The 16649-nt window shown below is 42.0% G+C and overlaps 1 protein-coding gene across 2 annotated transcripts in view; it reads right to left on the minus strand.

Moving 5' to 3' along the window:
* Positions 1 to 822: 822 nt before the first annotated feature.
* The window catches only part of Lifr (LIF receptor subunit alpha), a 63857-nt gene continuing 48030 nt past the window's right edge, over positions 823 to 16649 (minus strand). For both annotated transcript variants that reach the window (XM_055601044.1, XM_055601042.1), the window contains exons 14-20: positions 14773 to 14952; positions 13433 to 13534; positions 12721 to 12888; positions 10899 to 11060; positions 9761 to 9854; positions 7942 to 8020; positions 823 to 7578 (exon numbers count right to left, since the gene is read on the minus strand). In XM_055601044.1, coding sequence (XP_055457019.1) covers positions 6955 to 7578; positions 7942 to 8020; positions 9761 to 9854; positions 10899 to 11060; positions 12721 to 12888; positions 13433 to 13534; positions 14773 to 14952 — 1409 coding nt within the window. In that variant the 3' untranslated portion in view covers positions 823 to 6954. The remainder of the gene's footprint in view (positions 7579 to 7941; positions 8021 to 9760; positions 9855 to 10898; positions 11061 to 12720; positions 12889 to 13432; positions 13535 to 14772; positions 14953 to 16649) is intronic.

A 16649-nucleotide genomic window follows, 5' to 3' on the forward strand; every position in this document is an offset into this window, starting at 1 on the left:
GAATTCCCCGGAGTACAGACCATATGTGTGAGCTTTTCTAGCACTTAAATATTAACACATGTTTCACAACTAATTTACAGTTGGCTTGCACTTTTACTGGCTAAAGTCAGGCCCATTCATGTTCTGGTTGTTATTCGTGGTAAGTGTGAGCTACACAGGACAAAGAACATTTCTCCCTTTATAAGCCTCTAACGACACTACATACTTTAAAATGACTAGAGTTTTGTTAAGTCAATTACTATAATTCAAAATTCGGTAAGTTGAAAACTTAATGCATTCCCAGAAACTCCTGCAACTGAAATTTTAATGCATTTCTGAAACTGTCTTGGGAGATAATAAATTAAAATCCTTGCTTTAAGGGTCAGCATTTTTCTTTCTTTGTTGAGACAGTCTGTAGCCCTGGCTGGCCTGGAACTATGGAGATGGAGCTGGCCTTGAAATCACAGGGATCCCTCTGCCTCTGCTGCCTCTGTGCTGGCTGGGTTTAAAGGTGTGCACCACCACACCTGGCAATGATCTTATTTGCTGATGCTGGAGTCTCACTTTTTAAAATTAATTTTATTTTTTTACTAAACTATAATATCATTGTTTTTTCTCTATAAATATAACACTGATTTAGTGGAGCAAATAGAAGGTACTATCAGCAGCACAGCAACGTCTTCAAATACTAAAAGCACAGCTAAAGCTTCTTGATTGCTTTAGAATCACTGTCACTTTTATTGGATAAACTAAAAACAAAAGAAAAACACAGTGAAAGCCACTTTTCCTAAATGAGATATGAGGGGAAAAGACTTCAAACCAATAATGTCCAAATTTACCAGGGTACGATGTAAGAAAATATATTTATTTTTTTTCCATGACAATACTATGATAAAATTGTTAAATACATGCATGTTTTAAAAACAGACATAGGTAACATCTTTATATAATTAACAGCCAAGCGATACTAGTTTTATATTTGCAGTGTCTTAGTAATAGGTTATTTACATAATCTATTTTCTTATGATAATCATGTTTCCAAAAAGATACGGAAGCTAAATTCTGAAATTATGATACAAAATGTTCAGATTTTCCATTCTAACAGCAACACAAGATCCAAAATTTCACAAGGCTGGAAATACTTAAGTTGTCAATCTCTGTGAGTATTGTTTTATTACAAACTTAACTCAGAATCCTGTGAGTCAGAGTGAATTGCAGAGCAATCTCGTTTGCTTTCTGTGTATAAGATTCCTTATAGGACCAAACATGATTTTAGGTATTGCACATCATAACCGATCATTTGTGTTAGCACAAAAAATTTCTGTAGTGGTAATGTTTTTACAAGAAATGGAAAAGGGAAAAGTTATGGAAACTGCAATATCTATCTTTCAGCTACATGTACACACACATGACCAAACAAAGTTAGTAAACAGTAGCTAGTATTTATAAGAACCTAAAAATATTTAACATAATACCATCTTTAAAACAACATTCATTCTACAAACCTTATAAAAGACAAAAACTTAGATCTGTTCACAGTATGTGTATTTTGTAAACAGTAATGCACTGTAATGCAAATCTGAAAGGAAAAATGGCAATTTCTTAGTGTTAAAGGGAAGGTGGGTGGCTTGGGTTCTGCTAATGGAAGAGTTGATAAAAGTAATTTAAAAAAAACTTTTACTAGGAACACTGAGTATTTTTAGATATTTAGATTTTTTGGTATCACCTTTGAACTTGCCTGTAAGTTGGTATCACCTCAGACTCAGCATATCTTATCTCTCTACGCAGAACAGTCCTTTCAAAGCAGCTCTGAATGGAAGTGTGCTTCAGCAGTTGTGTCCTGGAATATCCTGTAAGATCTACCCCACCACAAGGAGTTAGATGGGGTTTGCTCCTCAGTGCTTCACTGTGCCACCCGTAAAAGAATGCACGGGAAGGGAAACTAAACAGAGGGAATGGGGTGCTCGTAAGTGACCTATGAGGAAAAGATGGGTGAAAGTATTTGGATCCAACAGCGAGAGTCTCATCTGAAAACTATCATTCAGCCTTCTGGTCTACGACCACCTGACAAAGACTAAGACGCCCATGACTTAAGGAAGATGGGATTACCACCTAAGATATTTTTGATCTTTTAGGGATATGCTACTGGGTCTGGAAGTCAGTTCAGAAGTTGAAACTTCCTATTTAAAATGGAATAATTAAAAATAAAAGAACATGTAAGGAAATACAATAAATTTACAAAGCCAGCCAGTTAGACATATTGAATATTTAGGCCTAAGTACAGCAAAAAGTGAGTAATAGCTTGATTTCCTTTATAGTCCTGATTGTCTCTAATACAAAGGTGATTTGAAGACACATGTGAATGTAATAATATTAATTTTCTTGCATTTTTCTCATTTTAAGGTATTTAGTTCCAGCAACCAAAAAGAAACATAAAATTTTACGGATTTACATTTGTTTAACCTGCAATCAGTTATGGTTTATTTGTAATAAAAGTATACCACAGTTAGAATTTAAGTTAAGCAAATGCTATTTATACCTTGACTAAAAATCATCATTCATAACACAGGCAGAACAGGTACTATGCTGGTTAAAATAATGGCATCTAGTCATAATCTGAAGCATAGTCATAATTAGAAGCAAGTGGATATTCTAGACCAAATGACAACCCCAGAAACTCTAACAAGAAGAAACAAAACCTGGTACTGCTCAGCTAAATGTTACTTTCGGTCCTTTCTGCCTACATTTAGAAAGAATTCTCCTGCATTATGATCGGCATCAATATGATCATGCAATTATTAAGATAAAAGCACTCATTGAAAGGGAGTAAAAATCTAACAGCCCTAGTAAACTACGAGGCTTAAACAGTATGACTAGCACTGGGATAGGATCCATGATTCACGCTAACTGAATTTGAAGGATATTCTAGGGTTATATCTAAAAGATTAGAGTCCTAAAAGTTTGGCCACAAGCTTTTTGTTTTTTCCTTCTGGATACAAGAGGTTAAGACGAGAGGTATGACAGCATGAAACTGTTTCAGCAGAAAATATCAGGTCAAGGGAAGTGTCTTGACATATCTTACAAAGAGAATGAGTTCTACTAGTCAATCAAGCTCACACATGTTGCTTGCCGTAACGGAGCCTAGGTTGGTACCAATGCATCTCCAAATTGAGTACTCAGTTAGATAAAAGCAAACTCCGCTCAGTTAAAGGTAGGCTGACAGTGTCTAGTGACACGTTTGGCAAGTGTTCTTGGTTTTCCCTCGTGCTGTGGGGTTGTTTACACAGTATATTAAAATCTTTCAGTCACTAAACATCTATGTGAGCTACAGCTTACTCTACCATCCTTCAAGACAGGTCTGCTGAATCTGTAACACTCTGGAAAGGGACTCCACCAACCACTGAACTTTCACCATGTGCCTGGCATTAGCAGCTAATGACCTCTTCTCCATACTTCACTTGTGATGCAGAATATTACTTTCAGAATCCTTTAAAAAGGCAGTTCACTAATTTCAAAAAACGGAAAACAGCAAAAATTACCTTACTACAAACAAGCTTTATCAGAGTAAGTGCTGAAGCAGTAAGAAACTTTGAGATAATACTTTCTGCATATTGACATATGAAAGGGTACTTTCATTGAAAAATATCATGACGCTGACTTCAAATTCCCGTTGGGAGGAAACATTCTCTAGCCTTTCACAAAATTACGTTTAATTAATACCGAAAGGGCTGTGATACTTGATAAATACAGACAGTATTACTATGACAGGAGAGATTTCTAACAAGAGTTCAGTTTGCAAGAAGTTCTAAGAATGTGACTTTCTTCCATCATGTCTGAGTGCAATAGTATTGGGGGTTTGGAATGCAATCCTTCAAGTTCCATGAACCATGAAAGCAATGCTAATATGAAAAATGAGGCTGACACTTCCTCCCTCAAACTTCCCACTGAATGGCTGCTTCTGTTGCCAGCCGCAAGAACAAAAGCACCTCTATCACACAGCTCAGAAACACAACCCAGCTGTCCAGATAGGCAGGGCTACCGTCTCAAATCCAGGAGCCTACAGGTCCAACAAACAGGAGGATTCAGAAGGTATGTGTATGCTAATTAATGCAGCAGACAACTCAAAAAGCCTGGTTAAGTGTTTGAGAACATTTTCAAATTAAATGTTAATGAAAATGGCCACTCATAAGTATTCCGATACCTTCAATCTCCATCTCTCACAAGGGAGTAAAACTGCCTTGCAGAAAGGCGACTACTTGCCAGAAGGTGACTACTTGTCCTGTATGTGATTCTGTTCAGCACAGAATGGAACCTAATTCTAGATGAGGTATTTGTAGTTGTCTGGCCAATAACTGGGCTTTTCTTAGGAAAGAACGATTTTTCTCCTTTTCCTAAGGGCTGAAAACACATCTAGCCTTCCTTCTTATTGGTCCTCTACTCTCCCTCAGGAAAAACAAATACCCTGACTTCAGAGTATGACCACCATTATGAGACCATATGCTCATATGCTCATAACAGAGCTTATGACTCCATTGTGAGACCATCTTGTACACATGGATACGAACGACCCTTGCACTGACACACTCACCGAACTCCTAAACAATGAGATAAGTACTAAGAAGATGGTTAAAAGTGTTCTTTTTCTCCCTTGTCCTCTTCCTGCTTAAGCTCTTCCTATCTGCACAATTCAGTTACTTCTGTTACTGCAGAAGTAACAGTCATGCACAGGGATGCAGCTATCTTCAACTCCATGGGAAAAGACAAGAAAAGCTGCCTTGGCCTCCACCCTGAGTCACATTCTCCTACAGTAATCCAGGGGAACCCTGCTTCTGGGTAGCTAACTGGTTCTTGAGAACAGAATTCAGAGGCACAGTGAGATGAGCAGCATTCTAAAATTTCTTCACTCTAGACACCTATGTGAAAAGGAGATATTTTAATGACAGGATGAGTCCATTTCTTCTGACCTTTCCCTGTGTTCTCAGATTAATGTTGCTCAGAATGATAAGCTATAACCTTCCCAGACACTCATCTTAATTAGATTGAATATGAAACTGATAAGCTTCGGTGGGGAACAAGGCATGAGCTGAGGCAAGCAGAGCAGTAACAAGATGTGTCAGGGGGAGGAGGTCAGGGCTCAGAGTGGCTGGGTGCAGGGTGAAGACAGGAGCTAAAGAGGGCACAAGGAAGTCAAAAGGAAACTGCAGGTGGCTCTGGTTTGGAGTATTTTTCAGTACTGAAAATTTCTAAGAGCTACTATCTACCTTTTATATACTATACAAATGCATTTCTAATTGTATTTCATTCCACATACCACCCTATCATGAAGCTCCAAAATGTAGTTGAATCTTAGGATTAAAAACAGGATCATGCATTGACTATTAGATTTTGTCCCTTGTCATTTGTACATTTTTTTTCTGTATGATTCTTTAAAACATAATATAAAAGGCCAGCATGATGCCACACATCTTTAATGTCAGAACTTGGGAGGCCAAAGCAGGCGGATCTCTGTGAGTCTGCGTCCAACCTCGTCTCCATCCAGGACAACCAGAGCTACACAGTGAGACCCTAGCTCAAAAAAAATAAATAAATAAATAAATAAAAGTAAAAGATAAAATATGAACTAAAAGAACGATCCATTATCTGGCAGAATTTTTTTTTTTGGGTGGGGGAGACTTCAGATGTTGGAAACAAAGGTCTTCTGCTCAGGTGTTTCAAACTGTCACATACTTTCGCAACCCAAAGGCAGAACAGACATAGGATATACATTTTAGGTTTTTACTCTGCTTTTCTAAGAAGCACGTTCGCTGTACACATTGCTGACGAGAAGCCAGGGTGGATGGAGGGTGCTGTGCTCAGGACTTGGCTCTGGCTGCTCCAGAGAGAAGTAATCTTCCTTTAGGTCTAAGCTTAGGGATTTGAAGACTGGATCTGAGAGTCTGGACCACCAACTGCCTGTGGGAGGAGGGGCCGAGACTCACGAGCAACACAGTAATGTGAGAGGCCCCAAAGATCATCGCCAGCTACTGGTCAGGCTTCATGGCCTATCTTCTCAGGGGGACTGGAGCGACAGGGCCAACACACACCACCGGCTACTTCTTAGTGGTCATCTCACGTGGTGACTCATCAGTTACATACACTGAATTTGTTCTAATGGAGAGGACACCGTGACATAACACAAAACGAACAGAGAAAACGAGGGTATAGTTCTAGAAATTTCCAGTACTGGGGCAACCAGCTGCACTAATGAAGCTAGCGTGCAAGCTATGTGGTAGCAGAAAGGTTTTCACACCCCACTAAGGCAGGACGATGGGATTCTGATTTGCGCTGGTCAGTGTCACACTTTTTTTTTTTTTTCCAAGTTTGTAGCCCTGAGACAACTGATAACCATTCTACAGTAGGCACAGGAAGCAGCACGCTTTATCAAACAGAAGACCAGAGAGCTGCTGCTGCTACATTAAAAACTAGATTCGCTTTCGCAAATGCTGTGGACAGAGACATCATAAAAGTTTTAAAATCTGTGCTTGGTTTTCCTCCAGGCTGCAGTAACTGTCAGGCAAATTAACTTTGTTTTGACTTGGACATTTTTCTCCCTTGCCTGTAAATGCGCTTGCAATTCCATAACATATGAAGATGAGAAAACCATTAGCAACAGAAAAGTTGTGAGATTTGTTTTGTATGTATGTACTAGACAGAGTTTGTCCTTGAGATCCTTCCGGAGGATTCTTTGGCTCAATCAAAAACAGCTTCGAATGGTTGAGTTTCTATGGCTGAGGGCCCTGAGTCACTGCACTTTGGCTTTTAGGGTACATTAAAAGCACATTAACACTTCTTGTGTCGCTTGCCTGGAGTGAAGGTCCCTGGCTATCAATCAACATTTGCAGGGTCCCTCCAGGAATGCTCCAGCTGCTTCGGCGACACCAGCGGTGGCTGATGGCTCATTGAGATGGCAGACTGAAGTGGCAAAGGGTGACCTGGTTAGTCGTTTGGTTTGTTCTGGAAAAAGTTTGTAAAGGACCACCCTCCTCCATTAGATTTAGGAGAGTCTTCTTCTTTAGGAGGAATCAAAAATTGCCTGGAATTGATGGAGCATGGACTTCCAAAAGAGACGACCTCACTGTTGCTGTCTGTGGACCTTGGGGAATCTGGGGAGACCAAATTCCAAGTATTTACATTGGCCTGAGGTCTGTAACCCGCAGTCTTATCCGCTTCGTCCTCTGCTGTTGTGTCATCAGCAGCGGGATTAATGGGGAGGCGCATCTGTGGCTTATAGCCCGCCACCACCACGGGGCCAGTGTCCTGGTCTTCCTCTGGTTTGGCTTGAGGCTGATACATGGATTGAACATCGATGTACACGACCTGGGAAGTCCCTCCTGCCTCCTCTGCTGCGGGGTTTGCTATTTCCTCCTCGATGATGGGTGGGCAGTAAGACACAGCTGCGTGGCTCTCTGGGTCGGCCTCCAAGATCTCCCCAGGACGCTCTGCCACTGGGGAAATTAGTTCTGTATCTTCTATTTTAGGAACTATTGATCGAGATTCCAGAACTTCGACATTATTTGGGGTGCAGGGATTCATTTCCAATGTTTTAAGAGCACTGCTTCCCTGGAAATAAATTTGGAACAGTGATTAAAACAACACAGTATGGCCCTGAGGGGCCCTTCCTTTTTTCCCCCCCCACATTTGTTTATAAACATTTGCTTCTGCAGCTCTGGAGTTCATATCCCGAGCAAAGCTCCTTTTTTTTTTCCTTTACGTCAATATTTTCCTTACTATTAATAGCAATGACAAAAGCATGATGTAAACACTAAAGATGAAGAACGCTGCCCGTTCAACCCAGCTGAAGCATGCTCCGTTCCCCATGCTTTCTCCCTTAGGCTATCACCTACAGCTCACAGGCTTCTCACAAAAGACAGAAGCAAGGAGCTCTCTTGTCCTCAGAGACAAACACAGGGAAGGAAGAATTACCTCGCACACGGTCTTCTGAAACTGTAGTGCTTTACAGTTTTCTGGATTGGGGATATCAGGGTAGAATGTTTCCTTAATCCTTCAAATGAAGAATAAACTCCATTTAATAACTGGCAAGCATCGATCACATAACAAAATGAAGAAGTCATCTGGCTTCTGTGACAATGTCAGTGAGCATCTGAGGCACAAGTGCACACACTTTCCCAGGGGGCTACACACTAGAGTTTCTGACACAGGGCTCCAGTGTGAACGCTGCAAACCGCCACTCTATGCTCAAGCTACGAGGCCTTATTTGGCTCCAGGAAATGAAAATAAATAATTCACAGTGATGGCTGTGTTCACGTCTCCTATGGAATACAGCCAGATTTTCGCTGCAAACCGGACTAAGCAGGGCCAGTTACTCAGGGAGCCTGTCTGCATACGCAGCCCCTGGATCATCACGGCGTCTGGACTGCACAAGGAACATGGACGTTCTGCGGGCGGGTACAGTGAGCAGGACATTAAAATAGTTCTATTTTCATGTGTGTTTGTGTGTGTGTGCGCGCCTTTTCTGGTTCTTTCTCTTTGGAGGCAGTCTCACTATGGTAGCAGAGGCTGACCTTGAACTTGTGGCACCTCCTCCCCTGCCTCAGGCCCCAAGTGCTGAGATTACAGTCATGAGTCACCATGCCAGGTTGAAAAATAACAGAAAACATTAAAGGTGACAGCCATGAGGGGCAAGGAAACTGCCTGCTGAGTTGAAGAAAGAAAGAAAGAAGCTACAAATCTCAAAATCAGTGAAAAGATCTGTTCAACATCGTGTATTTTTATACTTAGAACTACTGAAGACCCTATTGTTTGGAATACCTCAAGGACAGTGACTATGCTGACATGAGTCTCAAGGTTCCAGCTTCCAGGTGTCTTTTTTTTTTTTTTTTTTTTTTTTGGTGCTAAAATAGTGGCTTTAAAGTTGGAATTAGTTGCCAAAATAGGTTATTCTATTTGCAAGTATTACTTTTTTTATTTAGAAGCCAGGATTGTCAGAACATATTCTCATCTGTCACACACAATGGCATTTTAAAAAAGGTGAAGTTCTTTCTGTGATGGCTGCAGCCTTTCGTCCCATCCAGGCAAGGACAGCTCCTGGCAGTCAGCTCAGAGAACACTGTTCCCCCGAGCCCCTGTCCACCTCTCTCTCTCATTTAACCTAATTATACAGTGCCTCCAGCTTCAGAGTCTCGCTGAAACCACTCTCTAGAATGTTCTCTCTTCTCCTGTCACCCTTCAGGGTTGTCCCCAGGTAGCCTTGCTGCTCACCTCTACCTTCCCTGGCCCCATGTTCCTCTCTTGCTGGGTGTCTACTCACACTCCATAAGCATATGTTTACAGATGGTGCTTTCCTGGCCCTCTCCCTCACTGTGCTGGGAGATTCATGGACCAGGCTGGCTTTATTCACAACTCTAACCCCTTTCTCATAGAAGGGGCATTCATATGTGATAAGCAAATGAACAAAAGAACCAATTCTAATGTGTCATCATATGCAATCTTAATCATTAATTAAGATTAACCATTTAATCTTGCAGATAGCCACTGTCAATTTATGTGTGAAAATATCTGAACCAAATATGCCATTACAATAAATCATTAGTACAGAGAGTAGGGAGAATGTATACTTTTACTCTATGAGCTATTAAATATTTTTAATAAAGTGTCTTCATATTCATACTTGACGTTGAAGATCAACATTCTAAGTAAAAAAGCATATTTGACTAGTTTGCACAACATGACTGAATCATGAAACTGTAAAAACAAAACGGGGTGAACGCACAGGTACCATTACCATTCTCTCTTCCGGTAGCAAAGGATGCTTGTTACCACTCCAACAATGACAGCCACAGCCACTGGGATGAGGATGGCAATAATCAGTCCCACGGCTGAAAAGAAACAGTTATCAACATTGTCAATCTCTACTGGAAGGACTGAATACAGAATAAACTGAAATTAGAAGACATTTATTATTTGAAGAGACAAAAAAAAAAAAAATCTAATTGATTCAGGGACACTGAAAAATGAGCCGAATTACTCAATCCTGCCATGGTGACAGGTGGGCCAGATGATTCTGGTTTGAGGCGGGAAGGACTGTTCTGGGCGATGTGGGAGGGAGGCTTTGCCACATCCTGGTCTCTACCCATGAGACACCAGCTGCCCTCTGCTTATAAGTCAAAGGCATCACCAGGCATTGCCAGGTTGTCTTCCACAGGGCAAAATCACGCCCTGTAGAAATACTGCTCTACTGTACCACAGCCTCATGGCCCTGTACTCCAGACCTGGACATGAACTCCATCCTGGCAGAGGAGAAGCCTGAGGCCAAATTGAAGCTGTCTCAGGTGAAGGACAGAAGAGGCTACCACCGTTATCTACTGCCACCTCAGACTCACCAGTGTGGTGTTTTACTAAAGTCTAGAGGATGTTTCTTACACATTTCCCCAGACATATTCAAATCAAACTAGTGTGGAAAATATTTAAACTGGATTTTGAAAAAAAAAAAATGACTGCATTTAGGATTGTAGATTTTGGGTGCATCCTGAAGTTCATTTCTTACATACCCATCAGGAAGTAGCCTGAAGTAACTGACAAGGAAAACAAAACAAAGTCCTCTCATAGCCTTTTAACACTTTGCTCTTTCTGACAGAAAAATGCAATGAACTATGAAGCCTTAGAGCAGTGGTTCTCAACCTGTGGACCTCGACCCTTTTGACAAACTGTCTCCAAAAATATTTACACTAGGACATTTACATTACGAGTCATAACAGCCAATAAAATAATTTCATGGTCGGGGGTCACCACAACACAAAGAACTGTATTAAAGGGTCACAGCATTAAGAAGGCTGAGAGCCACTGGCATAGACGTGGAACAAAGGTGCCTGCATGGTCCCCAGCTGCTGGCAGAGGTTTCTCTAGGGCAGGGCTGCACTTACAGTTCTCCTTGGTCACCACAAACATGCTTTTCTCTGGGCCCAGGCCACCATGTGTGTAGGCTCGCAGCACTAGATGGTAACTGGTTTTCCCCTGGAGATCGGCAATCCTCAGCGTCTTCTGGGATGTGTCAGTGATATTCTTTAGCTTGATGTCAGAATGTCCTAAGGGAAGAATATTCTAACTCATCCTAAGGTCACTTTAAACATTTGGACCTGCAGCCAGCCACCCTTAGCAAAACAAGTCTGGCAGCTGGCCACACCCAGCCAAGGATCTGGGGCCACATTCAAGTTCTTACACCGCCCCCCCCCCCAGCCCCAGCTTCTCTGACTCTGCCAAGGAACAGCATGGCTGGGCTCCAGTGTCCTGTAAAGTTTCCATGCATATTCGTTAGAACAATGTCTGGCACACAGCAGGCAACCCATAAAAGTCACTTCCCTGTCTGTGACTAAGGGAAAGCCCTGAAATGAGAACAGCGGTAGAGGCTGGACAGGGCAAAGGTGCTGAGCAGTAGCCATGACCTCAGTCCTTAACAGAAGGACCCGTGTGGTGGGGATTCTCAAACAAGACACTACGAGGACTCCTTTGGGTCACTTCAAAGGGCAGGGTGAAGACTGTTTAACTGTTTTGTTCATAAAAGTCTCAAACAAAATAGCGCAGGATGAGGATTTACAGAGCCAAGCAGTAATAAACTGTGGTTAACAAAGGAAGGGGTTTCCTTCTGGGCTCCCCTCCACAGCCACTTCAAAATCAGATACTGCTTCTTTGAGAGTTCACCTGGATTTCAAAACAGCGAGCTTAGGTGGCCAGTTCTTTAGCGTTCCCATTTCAGACACGGTCTATTCGTGTTCGAAAAGGATGGATGAGGATTCAGCTCTAGACTTTCCTTGCCCCTCCCCCATCACATCACTCACATGGAAACATCGCCACACTGGGTGGCTGAACTCAGTGCTCACATTGTTATGATCACACTAATACTGGTGACTGATTAAAAAAAAAAAAAAAAAAAAAAAAAAAAAAAAAAAAAAAAAAAAAAACCTGCTTGGTATACTTCCATTCTTTTCCTGTTTAAATTGCCCTTAATTTTCTTAAAATTTCTATGTACTAATTTTTCAGTTCTTCCCACATACTCAGTGCGCTGTGCAGCCCCACAGTCTCCTGCTTTCTCCCAGTGGGGCCACTTCGCTGGGCACCCTGCCCCATGCTGCCCATTCCGGGTGCTGCTTGTATCTTTTCCACACTGGGAAAAAAGGCCTTCTTTCTTCTAGCAGATTCCAGAGAAAGGCAGAACAGCAAAAGGAGTTGCTTGCAGCCTTGCATGCCTAGAAAGTCCTCGTTTCTGTTCTGCTACTGACCAGCACAGTGGCAGAGCGCATAACTGTAGGCTGAAGATGCAGTTGCTCAGTAGTTTAAAGACATTTCTGTGGTATGTGCTAGGATCTGTTGGCAGACGTCTGTCAACATTGTGATTCCTGCTTATAACTGGGGCGCTGAACCCATTCTTTGTATTCTTGTTTTCCTTCCCTGCCTCTTTAGTTATCAAATATAAAGCTCATTTTAAAGAATGAATAATGCTCTGGCACGGACCATCCAACCCTAGGAAGAAGTGGCCACCGTTCTGAGAGGCTTATCATGAAAGGAGTCAAAGTAAGCGACTTCGACTTTTAAAGAATTTACATGCTATTTATTGTACGCCTCTTCAGATAGTTCTGGAAATATTGTTGGGATGTGCAGCAGCCTTTTCTTTCCCTTCTTTTACGGCTAGTCAAAGTCTTTTTCTTTCTATGTATTTTAGCACTACAATCAAAGCGGCCATTTACTCACTTGTGTCGAAGCTCCTCGTCTTAGGTGTATCTCTCTCTCCTTTCTGAAAGTAAAATAAATACCCCCTTAAAAAGCCTCGCAGCTCTTCCACGGGGATGTCTTCCCATTTTACTAATATTGAATCTGCAGATGTTTCTTCCACAGTAAAATTTGGTGCAACAACTGGAGCTGTCAAAAGAAAAGAAATCAATTGCTGAAGGGCAGTGCAGTAACAGCTTAGGAGGTTTCGGCCTCAGAAACACCGAGTCTTGGAATTAAACTGCGTTCTCCCTCTACTTAGCCATGAACACCTCCTCTGACTGAGCAACACTTCTAAACAAACACCCTGTCGGAGCTCAGGGAGGAACCACAGCCTTCACACAAAACAGGCATCTAGGGCAAAGGCTGTGCTGCATCTTTAAGGGACCACTCACACACAAGTCCCACACATCCCCCTCTGTTGTCAGTCCAAGTTTTTAACTTTCTGTAAACACAAATCAAGTATTTTTGACAGCCTGGTTTAACTTTCCCAATGTCAATACTAAAACTGTGAACTAAACCTGTAGATGGGAATAAGTGATTTAAAAATTTAAATTTGTGATAGAAATTATTTTATCTTCTTTGATCTAAACAACTAAATTCAATATGTTTTGGAGATTAACTCTTGCTATTTGCTTATTTGTAATTTCTTGTGTTAGCCGAACTTTAAAAATAACTTAGCCATTGAACTTACCTAATTCTTCTATATATCCAGTTATAGAACGTAACAGTTGATATCCCTGATTAGTGCACCCATATAGGTAAAAATTATATCTTACTCCTGGCTGAAATTCATCTGCAGGATGAACAAATCAGTGAACTTTATAAGTATATGTAGGTAAGCAAGGATATTTATTTTAGAAGCATAAAATTTATAACACTAAAATTTCCAAAGCTAACTGCAAACTGATTTTTTTTATAAAAACACATTATCTTTTTTTCAAAATTGGTAAACACTTAGGATTATCAAGCAAAACTTGAACACCTTTGCTTCTATAATAATAAAAAGCTTCGAGATTACAGGATGACATTTCTTTGAAGAGAAAAGAAGGTGACTGAGGTTGACATCTTGTTCTGCCTATCAAATGCCATTCAGTCAGTTCACAGCACGGTCAGTGTACTAATAAACGCTTTCCCTTTCCTATGTGCCACCATTTCTGGCCTGGAAGGAAACGTCATCCTCCCATAGTCCCAGAGCACGAGAGACCCCACTCTAGCTGGAAGCTTCAGGGGCAAAGGAGCCATGCCTTCAGAGCTTGTTTCTGTTTGTGACGCTCGCTGAGCAAGACACATAGGAAGTATCTTTTTTTTTTTTTATTAACTTTTCAGTGTAGCCCACAAAGCAGTGAGTTTCATCATGGCATCCTCACAGTATACTCCTTACACTTTGCTCTCTTGACCACTCCCCCTTATTTGCTCCCCTCCCCCACTTTTCTCTTTGATTCTCTTTCTTCAAATCATGAAGCACCTTTTAATATCTCATCAACTACTTGCCTCAATGAAACACGTAAGACATGAGAAACACAGAAATGCACAAAGGTAAATAGAGACAAAGCCCCAGTTTTCTTTAGACCACGTGACTTTTGAGGCTGACCTATGGAGTTTGGGTCTTTGTCAGAAGTGTTTTCCCTTGTTGTTTCATCTTTGACATAACTTTTATTCCTACTTAAGTCTATTTTATCAATATGCCAACCTTAACCCTCATCTGCTATTTATAATATCTAGAGTACAAACAATGCCCTAAAGAGCATTGTCAGAGCTGGGTGTGCTGAAGCACTCCTTTAGTTTCCGCAGAAGAAGTAGGCGGATCTTTGAGTTTGAGGATCCACCTCAAAAAACAACAAAAACCACAATTATTCAGACACAAATCTATGCCACTCTCTGTGGTGACGAGATTCCTGGACAAGGGATGTCCAGCTCCAAGGGTTAGGGTCGTTTCCATAAACATGCCACAACCACATCAAATTAAATTAAAGGTCATGCTGTGTGGCTTTTCAAAGCTCCTCAAGAACTCAGAGAGCCGAGAAGTCTTACCAGATTCCACGGTAGTCTCAGTGCTGTTGGAAGGAACCTTTATCCAGTCCATGAGGCAGGGCTCAGAGTGGGATGAGTTGCACCATTTAATTACGTAGTCACAAGTCATGTTGGAGTCGTGATGCCAGGTGAGGACGATCCTCTTTCCTATTCCAACAGCTTGCTCCACTGTGATGTTATCTTCAGCAAGAAAAGAGTGGTATTTTACTGGCAGTTGAAGTGGTACCAGAAGGCAAGCCTCACGAAAATGGACAGTGGTTACAAGATTTCACTGTCCACACATTTTAAAATAGTAGTGAACTAAATAGCAATGTTTAGAGAAAAAAAAGTGACGCGGTGTTATCTCTTATTGGAATAAGTATAGCACTTACTTTTATCTAGAAAATAAATCACACGGAAGCTCTGGAGAGAATATAAACACTTCTAGAACCAGGCAGGCACATAGTGGGGGCGAGGTGGACACTGGAGTGAGGACCCTTGAGTGCACAGCATGGCCACGTGGAATAAGAAAAGGAGACAGGAGGCTGGGGAAGGGCCAGGGGACAGCTAACCCTTGCTCGTACTATCCATGGTGAGCAGAGCTCAATGGGAAAAGGAATCGCATAGAGCAGAGGAGCATCCAAAAATGGAAAAGCTGAGCATCTGCTTTCCAGGACTCCCGCATCCCAGACCCAAACTGCTGGCCTGTGGGGACTGTCTAAGGGTAGTGCAGAGAATAAAGAATGGCTGATACAGCAAAGCCGTGAGGTGGGATGGCCAGTGTGGGCAGAGGCGTTTTCCGTGAGATACTGGAGGGGATGGGGGTGCACACACACTGGGGCATGAGAGCTGGTACTGTGTCTGTGGGAGGTTTACTTTCCAGGTCTGCTAGATCTGGGCCAAAGGGTAAGTGAGCATGGAGGTGAGTTGTGAGGGACCGGAGTGGTAGCCCAGTATGGCCAAGAAAGAGAAGCAAGTTTCCCACAGGATCAGGAGAAAACAGTGACTTCTCCAACTAATCTATACCTCACTGTTTGGTAAAAAAAAAATTAAAAAAAAGTAAAATAAAAATAAAAAGCCACACATAGAAGGATTTCCAAATAAATGTGGGTTCATGATATAGCTACTCCTTGACAGCAGACGAGCACCTGGCTTAGAATACAGAAGGCTTTGGACGTAAGACAGCTTTCTGGCTCAACGTGATTACAAAGCCTCAGTGTAAACTGCAGCTCAGGGTACACATCCTCTGGCTCTCGGAGTGAGAGCTGTGGGCTGGATGCAACTGTGAGAGCTGAGACCAAAGTCAGATCTGTAAATCAGGGACACACAAAACAGGCAGGATCAGAGTGCTTGGTTCAAAAGCAATACCATACAGCTGCGGTCTGCAAAAGGACAGCTCCCAAATGGGGGGTCGCTATGACTCCTTGCTCTGCCCCTGCTGTCTGCACACGCCACACCATCCTAGGCTTACAGATGTGCTGCAGTCTGGGGGTGTCTTTGAAACACCCTGCTATATTCCTGCCTTGAAATTCTGTGTCCACTGCCTAGGACAAAGCAGTGAACTGGGTCAGTAGCAAGAAATAAGAAACCACCACAACAGAGCACCGAGAGATGCTCAGGGGACTTGGTGAACTGTTTTTCCGTCTGTCAGAGCACACTTGCAAAAATTGTTCCCATACTGGGGAAGGACAGCAAAAGAGCACAGGAAGAAACTGGAAGAGGGGGTGGAAGCGGCCATTTAAAACTTATCACCCAGAATGCTATCCAGCTATGAGGGAAGAGGCTGGTGCTAGCGGGGGTGGGGCATAAATGAAGGTCATCTGAGGGTAAAGGTGACCAAAGTATGTTATAAATGTATGTGTAAAAATATCAAGTTCAAACACACTACTCTGTGCAAT

Source organism: Psammomys obesus, unplaced genomic scaffold (assembly GCF_907164565.1).
Source record: "Psammomys obesus unplaced genomic scaffold, mPsaObe1.curated_primary_1811, whole genome shotgun sequence".
In the NCBI taxonomy this organism is placed as follows: domain Eukaryota; kingdom Metazoa; phylum Chordata; class Mammalia; order Rodentia; family Muridae; genus Psammomys; species Psammomys obesus.